This window comes from Phaenicophaeus curvirostris, chromosome 6 (assembly GCF_032191515.1).
Source record: "Phaenicophaeus curvirostris isolate KB17595 chromosome 6, BPBGC_Pcur_1.0, whole genome shotgun sequence".
NCBI classification, from domain to species: domain Eukaryota; kingdom Metazoa; phylum Chordata; class Aves; order Cuculiformes; family Cuculidae; genus Phaenicophaeus; species Phaenicophaeus curvirostris.
Genome location: NC_091397.1, coordinates 41,675,346 through 41,696,515, shown reverse-complemented (window position 1 = coordinate 41,696,515; position 21,170 = coordinate 41,675,346). Strand labels below are relative to the sequence as shown.

The 21,170-nt window shown below is 37.5% G+C and overlaps 1 protein-coding gene across 40 annotated transcripts in view; it reads right to left on the bottom strand.

Moving 5' to 3' along the window:
- The window catches only part of CLASP2 (cytoplasmic linker associated protein 2), a 153,996-nt gene that overhangs the window by 68,682 nt on the left and 64,144 nt on the right, over nt 1-21,170 (bottom strand). For 29 of the 40 annotated variants that reach the window (XM_069859899.1, XM_069859905.1, XM_069859901.1 and 26 more), the window contains 2 exons: nt 19,423-19,569; nt 2,622-2,701 (listed from right to left, as the gene is read on the bottom strand). In XM_069859899.1, the coding sequence (XP_069716000.1) occupies nt 2,622-2,701; nt 19,423-19,569 (227 nt within the window). Of the gene's footprint in view, nt 1-2,621; nt 2,702-19,422; nt 19,570-20,072; nt 20,269-21,170 lie in introns of those variants that run through there. The other 11 variants (XM_069859929.1, XM_069859932.1, XM_069859935.1 and 8 more) reach the window with 2 other exon arrangements.

Sequence of the window (21,170 nt, the reverse complement as noted above, 5' to 3'; positions counted from 1 at the left end):
AGAAGTAACATGTACAATGGGTTTCTGTCTGCCCTATATGCATTCCTAAGCAAAGAATTTATGTTTTACTTTAGTTACCTGGCACAAACAGAAACGGATCTATGCAAGTTCTGCTACTAAAACTGGCACTGTAATGAGGAATTTAGAAAAATGGCATAAATTTATCATCATGAAATTAAAAGACTAGCTCTGCTGAAAAATCCCTAATTGGTAAGGTTGTCCATAACCGTATTAGTTCCACAGGAATGAAAGGTAATATTTTAATAATTTATTTTCTCCCTGCCCTTGATAAATGACGCTTTTAAAAGGCAAAGACAGAATTGTGGTCAATGACTTACTACATTTTTTGTTTATAAGTTCCCACATCAGACTTATATAAAAGCAATTAAATTTGTTTTGAAAAAAATTTTAGGTAGTACTCCTAGTAACCTGAACACAGAATTTACTTCAATCTAAGCAAAAAAAACCAAACCAACCAAGAGCTGTATAAGCATTATGGTTATTATCTTAAACATGAAGGCACAATCCTCTCACCACAGTACTTCTCTTTTTGGCACACAGATCCATCAACCTCTATCTCAAAATTACCCATATTCTTCATAAACTGCTGTTATCCATTACAGGGCAACACTCACACACATCATTAAAGGCAATTGCAACATCAAATACAAAAAATGAAAAGCTCAAACACAAATAAGAGGAATAACTATATGGATGGAAAGTATTTCCAGTGCGAAATTACAAAATAGATATGAGTAAACAATATGATATTACTAAAAAATTCATCATGAGCAGTCATTGGAATAGGGTACTAGAAAGGTAGATTCACCACTGGGGGCCTTTATGAATGAGTTCAACATATACACACCGTAAACAACCTCAATTTACTTTGTTAATCCAATTGCACTTCATCTTGATTCAGAATTGGATCTGTTTTCCCATAATACAGTTTCCCTCCTAACACTCATTGAAGCCGCTACTAAAACCCATGGAAGACGCAGAAATGGGCCTAATAATGTACAAACAGTTCCCTCTCCCCATTCTAACAAGTTTCCTTTGCTTTTAGGATAAGCTGGCAAGCTCTAAGTCATAAACATTCTTTCTTCACAGCGCCTGGTAAAGAAACTTCTCTCTATCCTTTAGGAATTGACATGGTCTTAGAATGTGGGACCTGCCCCTTGGAAAGACTGGAGACTGCCCAAAATCAGAAGCATGAAGTTGGACAGTAAGGAGTCGTTATTTCTAAGGATACCAAAAAACATTCCCACTGGCCCCCTTCTGGTTTTTTTGTCTTTGTCAGCAGGTCTTTCTTACATTTGCATCCATGAAAAAAAAGTAAGTTAATTTGGTGTCAGTTAGACATTTTTTCCCCTGCATCCTCAAGTGAAGTGGAGAAAGTGAGTCTTTCTCCTCCACCTCTTGCAATTTAGGTATGAACACCGTTTTAGGTCATCCAAGAGTCAGACATAAAATCACATACAGTGGTCAATGACACAGTTACCCCTCTTTTGTTCTTGCAAGGTTATTAACCAACTTAAGTGATTAGAGAACTCTGGGACTGCAAATATTAAGGCATTGAACTACAGGCAGCACAATTTCTGTGCTGCGTAGTATGGCTCTGTTCAACATAAGTGGGTATAAATAATATTAAGAGCTGCATTTTTCTGCCCTCTAAAGAATTCGTAACTCAGTTTGAAGAGGCAAAGAAACAAAGTTCTTCCAGAGCTAGACAAAGATTTCCTCCATGTGACGAACTATGGAGACAAAGCGTCTTTATAAAAGCAGACACTATTTCTGCCTACAGAAGATCTAACAAGTAACTACACCATCATCCTGGGAAATAAAGACAGAACAAAAATACGTATCAAGAGGAGGGAATCATACAAAATCCTTCTGCGATTTGGGGACTCTGGCTGACAGCTTTGGGTTGTGAACCACACTTCAGCTGCTCAAGGAAAAATTACTCAAAATAGGCCTAGGAAGACACAAGCATGTGAAATGAATCACTACATGAAATACCAAGTACGTGCAATTCCCACACTTAAAGAACAGAAATTAAAAACTGATCTTTCAAATAAGCACGCAACAAGCTCATTAGTGTTCAAATATGGCACTAGATTTTAGGGGCTTTTTATGTATTGCTAGAGATGAGGACACGTGTGCCAGACAAGCATCATGACAATTCAGGCACTCATATTTGAAAATAAAATTCTTGCTTTTTAAATTATTTCCCTTTATTATTATTACTTGATTATCCCATGAAATTGCCATCCTAAATTTTCCAAATAACATGGATTTTTTTTCTTATCAAAATAAAACCAAACAACTGTTTTCAGTAGCTCCCTGGAAAAGATTAAGAAAAGTAATAACGGATTTTAGCTGCAATACATTGTGATTATAATTAGTAGGACAGTAAAAAAGGTGGCTTTTTGGTAACTAAACATCTGGAAAAAGTAAAGAGCTTTCCATGGACGCTGCCAATAATGTATACCAGAAGAAAAAAAAAGTACCAACACTTGGTTATAAGACTATAAAGTTACAGAAATTTTACAAGTAAACTGATGTACAGCATTGCAAATGCATATTTCTGAAAACAAACATGAATATACACAGCATCTTACCTGTACAGTAGGAACATCTGTAAATGCCTTAATGAAGTCATCCTCATCCACAGCTCCAGCTCCCCCCTCTTTAGAGGAACCTACATAAATATAAAATAACTGTTAAGCAGTATGTAATGCACATCAAGGTTTTCAAACTGACATAAGCATCTTTCACAATGGCCATTTTCAAAAATTTAATATAACTTACACAAATCCTGAGCATTCATCCTGTATAAAATTGCAAGACCTTGAACTCTGATTTCTCCATGAATGAGAAAAAAGTTAAACTAATGTTTTTCAAAAAGGAACAATTGTGAGCAGTTTCCAATTTGACAAAATTAATGTCTTCATTTTATTGTTTTTAATTTTATGTATAACACATTTAGTACAACAACCTTCTAGTAGCTGCCTGTATAGAATTCTGGTACTTGCACCCTGACAATACAAGCATGCCCCCAAAAAGCATGTAATTTCACATTATTTACCAAAGCAAGAGTTATTTATCATTACGTTAAAATCCTCAAGACAGATTTTCACATTAACACATGTGCCACAAGCAATCAGTCCTTTTCAATTAACCCAGTCTCGGGTTGATTTTTTTGTTTGAAATCTTGCAAAGTAGCCCTACATTTACATTGTGCTTTCCAGTATTCTCCCGAGAAACTAAAAAGCATGAAGCGTGTTTCCCAACCTCAAAGCTCCAAGAATTTCAACGAAGAATGCAATGACACAGTGAAGGGAATGTAGTCTTGGAGCAAAATCTTCTCACAGTGCTCATCCCCATGTACGTTTCACAGAAGGGCTCCAGAATTGTATTGTCTCAAGAAAACCCAAGAGCCTTCCGGACAAGTTACTGGAAAACCACTGTACCAAAAATGTTCTCTCTCCAAAAGCTTCCATGAGGGCTACACAAGTAGTAGGGCAGTTACTTCTTCACAAGATAAATGACGGGACTGTTTTCACAGGACAGGCAAAGATGCTCCAAATTCCAGAACAATCAGGAAGAATGCAAACTTACTGATCTCACACTCGCACACAGTTGCTAAATTTCATGATACTAAGGTGTAATTAAGGCAATTAAGAAATTACAGGAACTTAAAATCAGCCTCTGTGTTTCCCTTTCCTGCAAATACTATGGTTACCAAGAAAGTAAATGGAACAGAATGGAATGGAATGTAAAAGAATGAACTTAAGTTTACTATCGAATCAAAACCCAAGCTTATCAGATCCAGGCTACATTACAAGCTTAGAACTCCAAAGCATAAGGTACAGCATAGCAGAATCCTTGGGCTTATTCAATAATTAAGACAGGCAGATAACAGAACAAAACAAGTTAGCTGCATGGATCAGTCCAGTAGAACATTTCCTGTAGAGAAGGGGAGGATGGGGGGCAACGAAAGACTCTTACAGGAAATGAACTCTTTTAGACAGGCCAACAGAATAAATGGCACCATGTCCTACCTAAATTACACCACCTGCTGGCGCAATTACTGAACACAGCTGAAGAGATGTGTTTTACCAACTACAGGATAAATAAAAGTCATCAGGAAAAAATAAGAGGTCAACTAAAATAAAAAGCTAGGACTTGAAACTCTTGGTAGCTTCACTTTTCCAAAGCATTTCATCATTTACAGTCCCTGATCTCCCGTTTATAGTGCAGGGAATTATGCCTGCTATGGTTGTATAGTTGTGTAGTTTGAAACATGAGGGACAACTACCACTACAGATTTGATGGCACACTTATTAGATCTGAACATCTCTATGCAAAACAAGATTGCTCAAAAAGATTTCTCAGGACAGTAGAGAGAAAAAGTCCTTCCACAAAGTGAATGAGCACCTGACTGGATAAGAAAAGGAAGGGGGCTTACACCCAGAACACATCCTTCTGCCACACAAACATGCACAGCTCTGCTCCTAAAAGGAAGGATGACTTGGTCAGGACAGAATTCTGCAGGGTGGAACCTCGACAAAAAATAATTTGGCAATGGAGCATCATGTGAAACTACATAGTACAAACAGCCATCTGAATACTCAATTCATAACCCCAGTTTCCCCCTCTGAAAATACTCCAATATTTAAGCAAGTCTTAAAGTACTGAAATAATCACAATCAATACACAGTAGTCAAGAAAAGGAAATGGAAAAGAAAGCTTGACTAGCCAGAAGGATACCTGATTTTTAAAGGTTAAAATACAGATTTCACATGGTTAAAGAACTTACTCTTTCTTAAAATATTTAAAGTTATAACCAGTTCATAAAAAGTTTCTGTTCTTATCATCAAATTTGTTTTAATTAAAGCTGACTCACTGTCTGAGTCACAAAACAGTAAACCCCATGAATTCCATACTACATGTTTCTTGACAACCTGTTAAAACGTATTACAGCAATCCCGTGACAATGGAAGCCAAAAAAACTCAGCAGTTAACAGTTTATAGAAGTCTTGTAGTATTATTCAGATACATAAATACCCAAATACTACAGCTGAAGTGGGAGGAGAACAAAGATATTTTGCATTCCCATTGAATACTTACAAATTTTCTGCCAAGAGATTAAACTCACAGAAATCAAACATTAAAAATTGACACATACAGGCCATGAACATAAAACCCAGTAAAGTCTGGATTTCAAGCATTCATTGTGCACTCCTGTACACTATGAAGCAGAGATTAAAAGGGGATGAAGTCACCTTTGTTAAATAAGCAGATGATGTCCTCTGTTAAGTCTGCCTACAACTATCATACAGCTTCTAAAATGAGAAAAGAGCATGGACTATGTAACAGATTTTCCATCACCTCAACATAATCCAGTAATACATCCTGAGGGATAACAGAATATCCCTTTATCTAAGGAATAACAATGTATTACTTGAAACAGACAAAAGAAATACGAAGGACAGACTACTATTAAAAGTCCATTTGACATAGTCCAGGCACACGATATTTCCCACCTTCCCTAGTCTCAAACAGCTAGTTCACTTCTGCAAAGGTTATGTGTTTCTCTTGGTAGCTGACAATTTTTTTTTTTTAAGGCTATCTCTAAAACCACATTCAATTCTATTTCATTAATCATTCTTGACCTTTACTGCATGATCACATATGGTACTAAAATGTGTGAAGTAACTGTCTTCTCTTTATATGGTACCCAAGTCAAAAGTCTACATTGCATCAGGAGGAAAAATACTGCTCAACCCTTCTCCTCCTCCTCCCGATCTCTTCATCGATATAGTATTTGTTTATTCACTTGTTCACTGTTTCTGTAGACACTAAAAAAAAATAAATGACAGAATGCAACCCCCCGTTTCCCAGTCCAGGAGAGTCTTTTTACTATGCTAACGAAATATTTAGTCACACATGTAGGTGCCTCAAAAGAACTTCTCACGCTTTTGTATGGCTCAGTTTCTCCTCCACAAAAGCAACAGCAGAACTTTACAAAATCTTCATTTCAGACAGTACTGCCTACAGACTCAAAATTGATGTGTCTGATATGTCAGAGAAAACATATTTTGATAAGCTGTTTTGCTGTTGTTGTTGCTTACCTCCTCAGACCAAGCTGTCATTGTAAATTTCTTAGAAGTATCTCTCGAGTGCTTATGCCTTTCACTGAATAATGTATGTTCTTAACCTTCCCCACAGAACATAAAATTCGTTGACTAAGTACAGAGAAGTTCAATTACTGCATTCCTAATGGCAAGGACACTATAAACAAGTCTAAGGGGTTGTAACCCCACTGCATTTTGACTCTTTAAGCACTCAGCAGGCAACTAAAATCCAGGCCCCCACCAAGTGGCTTTTTCTTAAGTGTGTGCACATAATATACCTGTACCTTGGGTCTCGGCTTATGGAATCAGACTGGGTCTACCTCGGCTGAGACCTCAAAACAAAAAGCATCTGAAGGAGAGGGAGAACAATCCACACAAAACATTGATCTATATTAGTTGTTAGTTTCTATTCATGACCTTCAAAACAAAAAGCATCTGAAGGAGAGGGAGAACAATCCACACAAAACATTGATCTATATTACTTGTTAGTTTCTATTCATGACCTTCATTTGTTCTTATCATTCAAGCACCCTGGTCAGAGAGACTCAGAAAGACACCTGCAAGCCGAAGTTATATTTACTAAGCCAGTGAGATTCTACCAAATATAACAAACGGGCTTGACAGAGAAGTAAAACGCAGCACCTGAAGCACCTCTGAGTTTTACAGCGGGTTTGTGGTTTGGATATTTTTTTAAAGCAAGTTCAATAAGTCTGGGCATAGAGGCAAAGGAAACAAATCTCTTACTTCCTGCAGACTACTAAAGAGAGAGGACACCTTCCTAAATTAAATGTAAGGACTTCTAAAATTTTATGAGGCCCTAGGAGTCTTTTTTTTTTTTTTTTGAAGTAAGTTTCTTACAGACACAAGGCTTTGAGTTCAGCATTGTGAAGAGTTCAACACCAGAAAGGGTACCATATGCAAGCAAAGGAATTATTCAGTCTCCCACATAATCAGTTTTCTCATCCAGGAATTAATTCCTGCTGCTGAGTTCCTCCCCTCTTCCAAGTGAATTCTTTGAAATTTTTCCATCATATCATGACTTTGGAATGCTCACTTGCTCTACCACCTTGACACTCCCCTCTCTAGAAAATTATGTATGATAGGATGAAGAAACAACATGACAACACTATACAGGAGAAGACAGATACCATGAGAGTGGTATTGGACTGGTATTTTTGTTTTGAAATGGAGAACTGTTAATTCAAAGCATGTTTAACAGTTTAATAAAGAAGTATAAAAGCATTGGTCTAACAATTAAAAAATGGTCAACTTGTATTTGGCAACTACTCTTCACTAGCCTGATTTGGCTTTTCTCTGCTTCTGTGGCTCTTTGACTAAAATTTCAGAAAAAAAATTTCCCTGTGAAAAGAGGGAATTTCCACATCAGTACAAAAACTTAGGACTGGACTAACACAAACTCTGAAATGCTGTTTCACTTTTTGTTCTTAAATGCTTTTCTCACACTTCCATTTCAAAAAATTGTAACTATTTTCTGATAAAACGTGCATTACAAATTATTAGCAAACTTTGAAAAAGGTATTCTTATACAAATGTCTTACTTCCAAATTCTCTAACTGTACACAGTAACTGTACCTTACCGATCAGCACATCTAGAGTAAAATGAGGCGGATTACAATTTTTTTCTGAAAGAAAAACAACCCCAAACCCTAAACCTACACTCACATCTCAACTAATTCAAAACTTTCACTGTTTATCTACCAGACGCTGAAGCAGAAGTGAAACAAGCAGGTAATTCTGAGGTTGGTTTCGTGTGTTTAAGTACTGTTAACTCTTCTGGTTTTATAGGACAATAAATAATAACCTGTAAATTAGGACCTGACAGCAGCTTCAGCTCAGCATAGGATCAGAGGACAGGATAAGCTCAAGTACTTACTTAGCTTTCCATATAATAGGTTGAGTGGCAACTCCCACTCACTCCTACAGACCTCTGTCATCCTAGCACCAGCCCAGCTGAATCACAATGGTAAGTGGCTAAATTGAGAACAAAGTGGGCAAGAAGAATGGTTTTAAGGAGGGGAGTTCCCTGGGCTGCTTCACTGGAGAGCCATATAAAAACCGTGCTAGCACAATTCATTTGATGACTCAGGATAAAACCAAGTTAGTGGAGATAGGGAAGGAAATTACTCCCCACAGCTTAAACAGTACAGGTGCTGAAAGCCTAAGTACCAGAGGAAGAGAGTAGAGCAACACTCAAAGTGAACTCTTGCAAGGACAAGTGCAAAAAACATCTCCTGAAATTGACAGCCCATCTCATTAAACACCGGGGGGGGGGTGGGGTGGGGTGGGGTGGGGTGGGGTAGAGTCACAAATAAGCAGGTTACAGAAATCAGATGGTGCTTTCTATAAATTACAGCAAACAATTTCTTGATAACCCTTTCAAACACAGTAACATAAAACTTAATTGTGAACAGAGTTCTTTAGCATGATACTTGCAAAGGACCGGACAGTGCTCAATAACTATATTCCATTCCCAGTCCTAACGGACAGACATTGCAAAGGCCATATTTAATGCTTTCTTTTAATATACGTTCTGCTGTTTAAGTCTCCGAAACTCAGATTTTTCCTGAATTTTCTACAGCTTTTAAGTAGTCTTTCCAAACTCTACTTATTTATCATCCTTAGGTCATCCCTTATTACTATTTGATAAAACTGGCAGCTTGCTTTTAAATAGATATCTGTTGCAGGGCAGGGGAGGATGCTACCAGTGCTCCATGATCTGAATTATTACCTGTGAGATGGCAAGGGTGAATTTTAAGATGATGATACTGATAAAACCCTGTGTATAGACTGAATTTCAGTAGCTTAGTAAGGAATACTTTTTTATCTTTCCAGGTATCATAAGATTACTACTACAGTTAATAAAACAGACCAGAATAATATCTTTAAAACAGTCCAGAATAATATCTTTTCACAATTCTGCTTCTGTAGAACATGAACCAAAAAGTAGCTAAAGCTTGAGAATCTCCAAAAATTGCCTTCACATTTGAAACTATTTGGTCACCTAAAGCAATTTCATATACTTTATACACACGCCCTGACACATTAACAGAAACTGGTGGTCTTACTTGAACTCTTATCAGTGTTCTACATATTCTTATTTCCATGTTGGAAAGACTGATGTTTGAATTTCTATTGACAAACTTGAACAAAAACCTCACATAAGACAAGCAAAGCACTATTCTTCCATCTCAAGTAGCTGAATAAAGCACAGGGGTGTTCTTACATCAGGTCACCAAGAGTCACTGAGCACAGATGCCTTCAAGTTGTCTGCTTAAGTTAGGAAAAGATTTGAGAGCAACAAAGAAGTAGCACTTGCTCAGGTAAAAAATACTTTGATAAACATTAGACAAAGTGTTTTTTTGTAAACAAGCCAGGTTTACTTTTAGATAGTTACACTGGTAATTCCTCTGGGATGGATATAATTAGACTAATTTAAATAAAATTACATTAGCGTAATAATTTGTACCAAATCATGCTCCCAGCATGATCTGTACCAACACCAATGTATAATTTTTCTGGTGTAACTGTTAGCATCACTTATTGGCTTTGCTATACAAGCCAAGAAACAGATCACACTGCCAATTGCCACAGTTCTGCTGATAAAACTTAGGGGAAGAAAAACTCATGAAAAGCTGTAGTGAACTTGGGTTAGAAAAAAATTTTCATCAGCAGAATTCCAGCTGACTAGTGTCCATTTTCTGAGGGAAAAAACAAATGCATCTGGAAGCAAATAACTCCTCATTCTCAAAAAATTCTCTGTTCCTCCAAACCCGTCTATATTCCTAGTGCTTTTGCAAACACACACCTTGTCTACTAGAGAAACCTCACAAGCAGAACTTGGGAAACTATTGGGGGGATTACCTTATGTGGTGGCTCAACATATACGTCTGATGTAGTTATTATCCCTGCATAGATGGAAGAGAGGAGGAAGGAGAGGAAGAGCAGAAAGAACACGTACCGACCTCTTACGCCACTCCAGTTCGTGATTTATTACCTTAAGGTACAATGCCTTTGACTTAGGTTGAACTGCCTTAGACAACAACTCCGGGCAGAAAATTAGGATCAGCAAACCTGTTCAGTTGTTCCAAAACAAGTCACTGGAATTTCAGAAATAACATGTATTTTTAAATCATCAGGTACAGCACTAAACCCAAATAAGCTTTTTTTTTTCCTTTGGCAGAACCTTAACTGACAAAGCCTTCACATTGTTTTAAACCAGATTAGAAGACAATTCAAGTTATAACCAAATGACTTAGCAGAGCAGAAAAGCCTTCACTTGAAGTCCACTTCAAGGAACTGACAGATGAATTCTGTCATGTGCAGCCCTAGTCACTGACATTCATTCTGAACTGACTTGTCCATCTCAGCTCCTCCAAAGCCAAAAGCCGTTGTCCCTGAGGCACTCAAAGTCATTCAAGCTGAAACAGCTGCACAAACCAAACAAAATATCAAAATATCTTCCAATATCTTCATAGTACCTTCTATTTCTTAATTTATTTGCCTACATTAAAAACTCTGTCGACATGGTTAAAGAACGTCCCCAGAGATCCTACCTGTATCACAGCTCCTTCATTAAAACATTCCTCCTACATGGCTGAGACAACTGCTCACGAGCAGAAGTTTCCACCCAGCAACAGAGTGTGCTCTCCCTGAGGACTGAGATGCTAAGCAGATCTCTGCATGCAATTACTCACCCCAGGAAAGAATGGGAGCAGAAGAAACAAGAACTTAGTAGTGAGCTATGCTTATAAGGAAGAAAGCAGTGCAAGGTGTTCAACTATTAGGCTAGCACATCTCACTCCCTGACGTGTGTCACATTAGTCAAAAGCAAACACAAGACTGTACAAAGATGAGGCACAAAATAATTCTTACACGGACTGGAGATGCGTGCACTAGCACGCATACCTTAAAATTTGGAGACACTCTTGAGACGGAAAATTCCTTTAGAACCTTGTATTGAACATTACATTCTCTAAGAAATTTAGTCAGTGGTATTTGAAGCTGATTCCTAACACTGAACGCACAGTTTCAATAACTTCAGCCTCAATTCCTATGTAGCACAGATTTATGGGTATGAAAGATTAATTATAGTACGTCTTATTTTCACAATATGCTATGGAGATCAATCCAATTCACAAGCACTTGTGAAGCATGTAGAAAATATGACAACTATAAAACATCATTAATTTATTTATTATATTTACTACAAGGTTTGGACAAGCACACATTAGGTAAGACCAAACACTGAGCACAGAGAAAAAGACAGCAGCTCCATGAGAGCAGTAAGAATATAGAAACTCGATTTCTTTTAGGCTTATCTCACCGTTGATTAATGTCCATTTCTACCCAACTGGAAGCTCATACAGTCATCTTTCAACTCAGGTACAATGTCCATGCTCACACAGTCATATTTCAAAGCACTCATGTATTTCTTTACTCTACTGGCATTCACTTTCCGCGAATACTTAGAATAACAAATATTTGTGACCCTGGCTCGCTCATCCAGTTTCAACAGGTGAGCTTTAAAGTTATGTTAATTTTATGAGTATGACAGCATTAGTCTGATTTTCATTTTTTAATATTGCTTTCTAATAACCTAATATTTACATTTTACTTTAATGTGTTCCTAGTTTTACACCTCAATAGGGAAAATTGCTCTAATTATTTTACATTACAGAAATTACTGAGAACAACCAGGAATACAAACAGTTCATTTGTATCATCTACAGATTGTGTTGTAAAATAGATTGGTTTGGAATACTGTGATTTTGTGAAGTTGTTGTGGTGTAACAGTTCTAGAAAAAAACAGTATTTTCATTAATGTTGTCAGTTCTCTTAAGTTTGCATTCTGTTCTGAAACAATTTTAAAAGGTACTTACTGTATTAAGAACAATTAGAACTAAAATTGCCTGTCAGGGCAAGTTATACAATTACGGTTTTTAACATGTTTTAGACAATACATTTTTATCTTTCACTTCTAGAAGTTCACTAGTGTAAGACAGAAGGTCAAATTTATTTTATTTTAATATACTGTTTTCTCTTATATTTTAATAACATTCCATTTATTTGTTGCAAGTGCTATTTGCACCTCTGCTGAAAATTCCCTACAGAAATAATAAAAATAATTTGCATCTTATGCTTCTACATTCCCCACTTCTCTATTTGAGAGCACATACAATTGTCTAAAGAAATGAAACAGGTTTGGTTTTTTTTAAGACATTTCCCTCCTCCCAGGGGAATCACATCTGCTAGTTGTCCACAGCCACAGTTCATAAGGACACAAAGTGGTAGGGTCAGCTGACTTCAGCTCAGCTTTCTCCTCCCTCCCTCCTCTTTTTCCTTCTGGAGTCACCCATATGAAAACATAAACAAATTTCACATGACTTGCTCCCCCTTCTTACTGCTAGAAAAAAAATAATCAGTATTTAATGTCAGCAAACTAAACAAGGGGTGGGTTGTCCTCCTCACTCTAATCACTTGCCTGGTACCACCTGCTAGTAGGACATTTGGGACTACAACACAGCAAAGAGATGTCAATAGAGGGTTAGACAGTGTGGTGAGTTCTTATCTCCTGACCTCTTCTCCATTGCTACTGTCTCCCTATTTCATCCATTTGTAAGCTGCCTTCTCGACTATGAGCCTTTTAAGAGAAGACTATCAGATATAGCATAGTGCTTATAACAACATAAATCCTACAACCTAATTGAAGCTTCTAGAAATCAATACCAAGTAAAGTGAAGTAGTATGAATGATATGCTACTTGTCCTCAGGTGACACAAAGGGAGGCTAACTAACACACAACTCTCTGGAGGCATAAGTGTAAGTGTGTGTGCATGTAGATCGTTACAACTTAGCATATTCATTTATTTATTTTTATTCAGCTTCCTCGCTAGGGTTGATTTTTCCAATCCATCGGCAAAGCAAAGTATCTGTTAGAGGAATGGAAATCCCACCAAGTGGAGAAGCATTTATAATAATGGCCAAAGGGAACTGACCACTGATGCCATACAAGGAAACCCTGTTCTGAAGTGCTGTTCAGAGGAGTAAACAACAACAACCATCACCATAAAATTCAACAACTCTCAGAGCGCCTAGAATATTGGAAGTCCTCTACTTCCCTAAATTTTGGACTATATTAAAACAGCAGCAGCTTACAACTGCAGAATTCCAGCAATTCCATGGGCAAGGATCTTTCACGTAGGAAGTTAATGGACATTCCTTGTGGGGACAAGGATGCAAACAGGCATTTTAAAATAAATCCTCTGCCTCAGACTCCGCTACCCTAAGCTGATCTCAAAGGCTGCTCAGTAGGACGAAAAGACTGATTTCAGGTGGGATATTGCAGAAAAAGTCTTAAGTTTCAAAATAACTTGGAAACCAAAAAGGGAAGCCAGTGCCACAGAATGTCAGGAATGCTTTCCTGGCCAAGATTATCTCAGAGCAGTTTTATGTCATACAAAGGAGCCAATACAGAACAATGATGGGGGGGAGGGGAGGAAATCCTAGTTTATTTTATATGACAAATACAGCATTTAGGAAATCATTTAATGAGGGCTAAACAATTAATAGAAGAAAAGCTTCTGAACTTATTTTCTATAAAAAACCATTGGCACGGATTACTATGAAGCTTTTTTTTTGTGCAAGTAAACACAGAACTGTCTTCATGAGTCTTAAGACAATCAATACAGCAAGCATGAGTTCCCCCTGTTTTAAGTCCATCCACTAATAATCTGTTATTTGCAGTTCCATAACTATTGAAGTCCTCTTAACAAAAATGTTTAACTACAGTGTGCAGTTTTAATGAGGTTAACATCACCTGGCTATAATTTCAGAAGACAAACATCCATTTTTCAGTATCACATTTGTTTTATGCAGAGTCTTTCCATTTAAACTGTTTCCTACTGAAGCCTCTAACCACTTTGTAATATCAGTGCCATTTTAATACATCTCAGCAAAGAGCTGTGTTGCTGAGAAGAAAAAAAGTATTATGATGCTGATAGAACATACTATAGACAGATAAACAAACTAAACTTAAATTTCCTTAAGTTGGGAAGAGCTTCCTACAATTAAAAACGTGTTCCTGTAGTTAAGAAAAACGACGTGCTGTGTTATTATAGTTCTCAGACATCCTTTGCCAAAACTATTCATTTGGTTCACTCAACTTTTACAACTACTTGATACCTACCTAAAGGGAGACATTTTCAATGTTTTTTGAGCAATCAGACTTAAGGAGGTCTTTTTTAAGAATCAAAACCATCCTAAAACTGAGGGTTATTTCAAATAATTGCAGCATCAAACCTCAGACCGGCACACTGCAGTCTTCATTGGAGACCAGATCCTTCAAACAGTTTAAGAAAAAAGGTTACATCACAATCTTTATGTGGGGAAAAAAAATGCTTTTTGCATGCACATATTTTTTAACAGAAATAAATAAAACGCTGTGTCCTTGGAGGTTTCACTTCATATTCTTCACACTTGGCATCAACAACATTCTTAGTCCAAAATATCTTTTTAAACAGCACTTATATTAATTCTGATAATTGCATTAACAACATCCCCTTTGCTGTTTTGTCATTGGATAAATCATTCTAAAGCAACGTAGGTTGTTTCAAAAAGTGTAACGTTATTTATGTAAGCAATGTGCAATAATGCTAGTAGGTCAATACACTACAGATGAGAAAAAGCCAATAAACCATAGGTAAAACCACATGATGTAGCATCTTCCTTATGAAGACAACTACAAAACATAGTAAGTCCACTTTCTTTCAAATCAGAACATTAAGAATGATGTTGTAGCCCTACAAAGCTTCTCATAAAACACACAACAGAAAGTTAATACCAACTTTTGTCATGACTGGGTTTCACCAGCAAGCTTTCCTTCCAAATGCCACGTGTCTCTATCGAAGCACCACCATTCCTATATTTAATCAATTTTAAATACTACTGACTTAAACCGACATCTTGGGAAAAGAAACAAGACCGGTTTTCTTGTTGAGGTACAGACAGAGGATTCCTACTTACGCCTAGACTACACAAAGCTTCTAAACAGTATACAAGCGAGCAAATCCCTAGAAGACTTGGAACAGGACGCTCACATTTGCAAGACAACCTGCCAAAGCCCTGTAGAATCATAGAATAATCAGGTTGGAAGAGACCCACCGGATCATCGAGTCCAACCATTCCTATCAAACTCTAAACCATGCCCCTTAGCACCTCGTCCACCCATGCCTTAAACACCTCCAAGTGTATTGACCATGGAATAAGAACTATGCCAAACAAAGTGCTGGGCCATCACAAGCAAGAAGGTCAATGACTGAACACCTCCCAGCAGCAAAGACAGATGAGAAACCGACTGTCAGATTTCTTACTCTAAAGACCGCAACTGCTCTGATACTTTTCTGGCGAGCTGTCTTCTACAGACTTAATCACACCTGTCAGCAAACGCACAAGTTCTACAGGCTCTACCAGGCCCACAGCCAACAGGAAAAGATCTTGCACAGTCATTCCCAGCACAAGGAGAGAGAATTCCAGCCCAAGGAGGACACAGCTATTGCTAATGTACATAGCTGTTTCACCTGCCTTCCTGGACAACTATTTTGTATTTCCAGAGCCATTAAAGCGTATTTCCTACATTACATGGGAAGTGCCCAGCAGTGCATGAAATCTCTCTTTGTGTATCGGATGGGTGCTTTCACTTGAATAAAGGATCTGGTCACTGGTGGAATTATCCATTTCTTCAATAAGAAACATCTTCATGGAGTATATAATGAAAAGCCAAGCACACATGCAACCAAGGTATAATTCAGCAGATAACAGCATAAAAGAAAGCGAGCAGCATGATTAAGAGGTTTTGATTTTCTTAGCCTTAAGACAGGACAGCCTCCACTCCCTTTTGGAACCAGGAAAAAGCTGTACTTTCTTTATTAGCATCTACAGCTGATAGGAAATGACATTGTTCTAAAGCAATATCCTAGGAAAAGGATCTCTGGCATATAAAAGGTTCAGTTTAAATGAATGGAACTTGCAGTAATCTCAGCCTACGCTCAACACAACTTCTACCTGCACTAGCAGTTCTGCCTGGTCATAGAAGCCTTGCAAGAAGAAACCATTAGCAAAGGACTCTTTCAGCTGTGCATCAGTGACATGACTTTGTGAAAGGAAATTTTTGTGATTTTGTGATTTTTGGGAAAAGGAAAGAAAAACCGACACAGTAGCCACTGCTACTTCTTCCTCCAGGGCTGAACCACAACTTCTTAGTATGTATACACATAAATATGGAAGAGTCACGAGAAAACTTGGGCAAGCAGGACCAACAGGTGGCAGAACTACAAGGTGAGCAGTTATGAGCCTGAAATACGTGTAACCAGTGCTTAGGAGCGAAAGGTGAAAAGTAACACTCCTTTTGATTACAGGCTTGGAATGCAGTGAGCAGAAGGATTTGGGACTGCAGGATATAGCAGAGCCTTAATAAAAGAGCAAGAGCAGACAACTTGCAGAACCATAGATTTACTCCATAAAGATGGCAGTTTTGAGGCTGGAGAAAAGTCTCAGGTGCCCTTTAGGCACCTGCAAAGCTGACCCTACAGAAAATGGATGTGAAAGAGCATCAAGGTTTGTTTGTAGCCATAAAGATGCATGAAGTCTCAAGAAAAGGAGAACATGGTGCCCTACCTGGACTCTTCAAAGACCGTGGTTGTCTGTGGAATAAAACTCTCTAAACCTAACATTTTGTCCAGTAATGACAGAATACTTATAGACACCTGCCCTGTTCACATACATTTCTCCGGTAGCCATTTCTGATACTGTCAGATAGGACAGATCTGTCGTCTGACCTCATATGATTGTCACATGAATAACATTACAGGAAACTCCTCACTTCTGACTGGCTGGCTTATTTAAGAAATACATTTGGCATCTAGACTAGTATTCTCTATTAGACTAAAAGATACAGGGTTTGTAAATACTATGCAGAAAGGTAAGGCTCTTGGCACAGATGTTTAACTTGTCTGTCTGCTAGCAAGCTTGTTACTAGACAGAATTAGTTTAAACGCTGGTGACCTAAAAAAACAGTATGGAGAAAAACATTGAAAGATAAAAATAATGAACAACAGGAGTAATGTGAAGACAAATACTAGCTGCTAAAAAAGAAAACAACAATATTCTTGATGATCAATGGCGACAAGTGGAAAATACTAAAGAGAAGAGACTGAGGGTCCACTCAAGGAAAACTTGAAGAAAAAAAAAAAACAAACCACAAACTGAAGAAAAATTAAACTAAGTAGCATATAGTTTATACATAGTCAAAGAAATAAGCGCACAAGCAGACAACAAGGCCTGTAAAAGTTTCTCCCTGGCAGACATCAAGAAAAAAAAAAAAGTAGAGGCAGTTGAGAACAACCGAAGACTGGAAGACAAATTTCCACCTTCTAGCCATTTGGCGAAGAATACAATGCATAACATCTTTCCTACAAAATATTAAGGTGAAAATGCACCATGGTCAAGCACCTCAGCAGTCTGCGCAACCACACCACAGATGTGCATACAGACAAGCACTGTAAGAAAAATTTAATCAACATTAGAAAGGCCAGCAAACATTTAATAATAAAATTTCAAAATTCTGACTACAGGCATACTGACAGAATAAAAAAGAGGGGGAAAAGATACACATGTGAGCACTCTTCAGTAATTTCCAGACTTGAAAGACTGTATAGAGCAAAGAATGACCAAAAGGCTCTTCTTGGTTTTGGCATGCTTAGATTTTAACCTTATTCCACGTATTTTTTCATTTTAATTTTTTGAGGTTTGGCGGTAGAGGAGGAGGATTTACAATAATTTTTGTGGTTTTTAATCTCCTTTACTACTGAATTTTCAGATAAACTGAAAAATCAGGCAAAGTGATTATTCTGTTCTTACTTCTCCTCCTCTCCAATTTCCATGTTTTTACTGCAGAGCATGTAAATTGAAAGTCGACATGTAAAAACAATTTTGGATTAAAAAGCATCTATATTTAATAAAACACTATCCAAAGAAGCACGTATTGAAAGAAACAGGAATCAGCATTGCATTCTGGTACTAGGTATGTTAGTCCTGTGTGCAAACCACCATGATCCAGACTGAAGGAGATGACATTATTATTTGTGTAATAACAATAAATACAAATAGTCAATTTCAAGACATAACTTCCTTTTGGAAGTCTTTTACATGGTACTTCGATTCATAATGCCATCAATTTTGAGTTACACCATGTCAGTGTTAGTCCCGCCCTATGGGAATCTTTTCAATTTATCAGGAATTCTGAAGATAGTATTAGAAATACAACACATTTTCAAAACATTATCTATATGTTATGAAAATTAAAATACTTAAGGCAGCTTGTCTGGCATGTGTATCTGTTTTTAAAATTTATTTGCAGTTTATTAATTTATTTGCAAAAGGGGATCTTACATCAGTAAGAACATGAAAAAATTACTTACTCAAAAATCCATTATTGAAAGCATCCATTATTAATAAAACCCCCATACCTAAAGCATGGTATATTTCCACTTAATTATGTATTTTTCTGAACGTGTACCATAAAAAACCTGTCACTTCTGTAGCAGTAAGCACTTGCTTTTGTTAGATCACCCCCCGCCCTAAAAAAATGTGGATTTCCATGTTCAAAGATTACAATTAGCAAGCATCATCATTACACTGCTTTGAAGTCTACCATGCCAAAAAAATCCTGGCCAGGGTTTTGGCCCTCAGTTTTTCTCATTCACAACCACTTTCACAATACTCTGACAGCTTAGGGAACATTAACACAAGTCATTCATGTGCAATACACACCTCTGTTGAGGTACAAGGTTGATGGCAAGTCCTTTCTAGCCATGTGAAACAGTGCAGACCGGCAGTAAAGATTTCATATACAGAGACCTACTACAGGATGTCACACTGTATTTATATATACAGTACAGGGTGTGTGGATTCCATCACAGAGGCACCTATATAATCATTCTGACAACACAACTGCTACCTCCAGATATTAATTTTATTCATAACATGAGAGGCCTTTGTAAGCTAAATGTACACTCAGAAAAACAGACAGACACTCGAACACCTTCACATATGAATAATTACGTAAAACAGGGTCCCTTACTGTTTTCAGCTCTGCAAGAATGCTGCAGTCATGAATTAAACATCACCATCCAAAGTTCTCCGTTTTGTGCCTGCTCTGGCAAGGTTTCTGGGAACACCCATTAGAATCTGAATAGCTTTACTTTACCTCCAACCTTAGGCCCACCAGCTGATCCTGGCTTTCTTGCACTGTTTGAAGGATTTCCTGGCTTTTTAGGTGCAGGAACCTTGAAGGCTGAAGCAGCTGATGATGGCCTATTTCCATCCACCGACTCTTCATCATCAAAGCTTTTGTCTAGAAAAGGATACATTAAATAAAAATACAACTATTAGAATGGATGTATATTTATTTCCTAACCAACTATTCTGCTTCACATTTCACAGGATTTCACAAAACGTGTAAATAAAAACAAGTATTTATCACTTTGTCCTCTGTCTCTGACCTAGGAATAAAATGATAATGAGAAATAAACAGCATTTTCTTTGTCTTAAGTAATTATAAAATATTTTGGTTTTATAATCAACCACGGTAAAACTGAAAATAAAAATGAACCCTACAAATTCATTCCCAACAAAGGGAAAATATCTTTGCAGAGACTGCAAATTTTTGCCCATTTCTGAATATTCTGCCCAAAGGAAAGCCTTTAACATATTTTTTATCATTCCAGTCCACCAAAGATAAATGCCTCTCCCTTTTCTTCTTTTACTCATGCATGCATTTTCTGCTACACATCCTCCCACAATGTGTCTAACCAGCACTCCCTGTCTTCTTCCTTCCACCCAGATTTTTCAACTTACAATCACAGATCCTCTTGCAGATCAGCCGCCTCATTCCTCTGACGGCTCTTCAATCCCCTCACCCTAGGACGGACCCAACACCTCACATGGCCACATGCAGTAAATTCTCAATACTAATCAAAGATTCTATCAAAAACTGCTGGCAGACACCCTAGATCCACCACTGAGATTTGTGCCGGCATCTTTCTCTCCCTTCCCTGCACTAGGTGCCGCACAACCAATGAGCTGCAAGGTGACATCATCTTCTGGGAGCCACCGCCAGAGGAAAAGGTGAAAATTCTCCATGCAAATAAATTCATTCCCACACACAGTATTTACCACTATTCCAATCCTTCATTTAAAAAATTAGACAGACAGACAATACTCTGGGGTTTGCCCTCCTCTTTCCTATAATTTCAGGTTTGTGTATTTTTAATCAAGAAATTAATCATAAGTGACTAAATAGAAGTCTCAATATGAAATATTCAGCCTTAAAAAAAAAAACAACCCCAACGTATTCCAACTGCAGAATTTAACACTTTCTCAATCCACTTAGGGATGAAGGATTTATCTATAAGCTTGAGCATGGAAAACATATCAGCCTATGGCTCCTATCATAAATAGGATGGGCGAGGCCGAGACACAGCTGCACTACAGTAACGAAAAACCAATTTAGCATATTACCTGCTCTAAAACTGCTGTCTCTAAAAAAATCCAGAATTCATTGTGAAGCTCTGTTATCTCTGGAATGGTGACTGTTTACCCTATGCTTATTCAGAACTTGCTCCCAGGGAAATGTCAACTATATTTAATAATACCTTCCCAAAGGAATCTTCGTAGCTTTCATTAAAGGGGTAAAGCAAGGTTTCGTCCAACACCATTTGCAGCACCATCAAACAACAGAACACCCCGCATTTAACCTGAGACCGCTGCTGCTATAGTTAGTACATTTTTCTAGCATTAACGAAAAGCTGTGTGTTGGGCTAACAGATCGCCGTGATTAGAGAAGAAACAAAACCACCACAAGAAACATCTGGCTGCATATTGATAATTTTCACTAACATTATTTCCTTCTCTCCTAGAAACACTGATTTTTAAGAGCATCTTGCTAAGAATAAT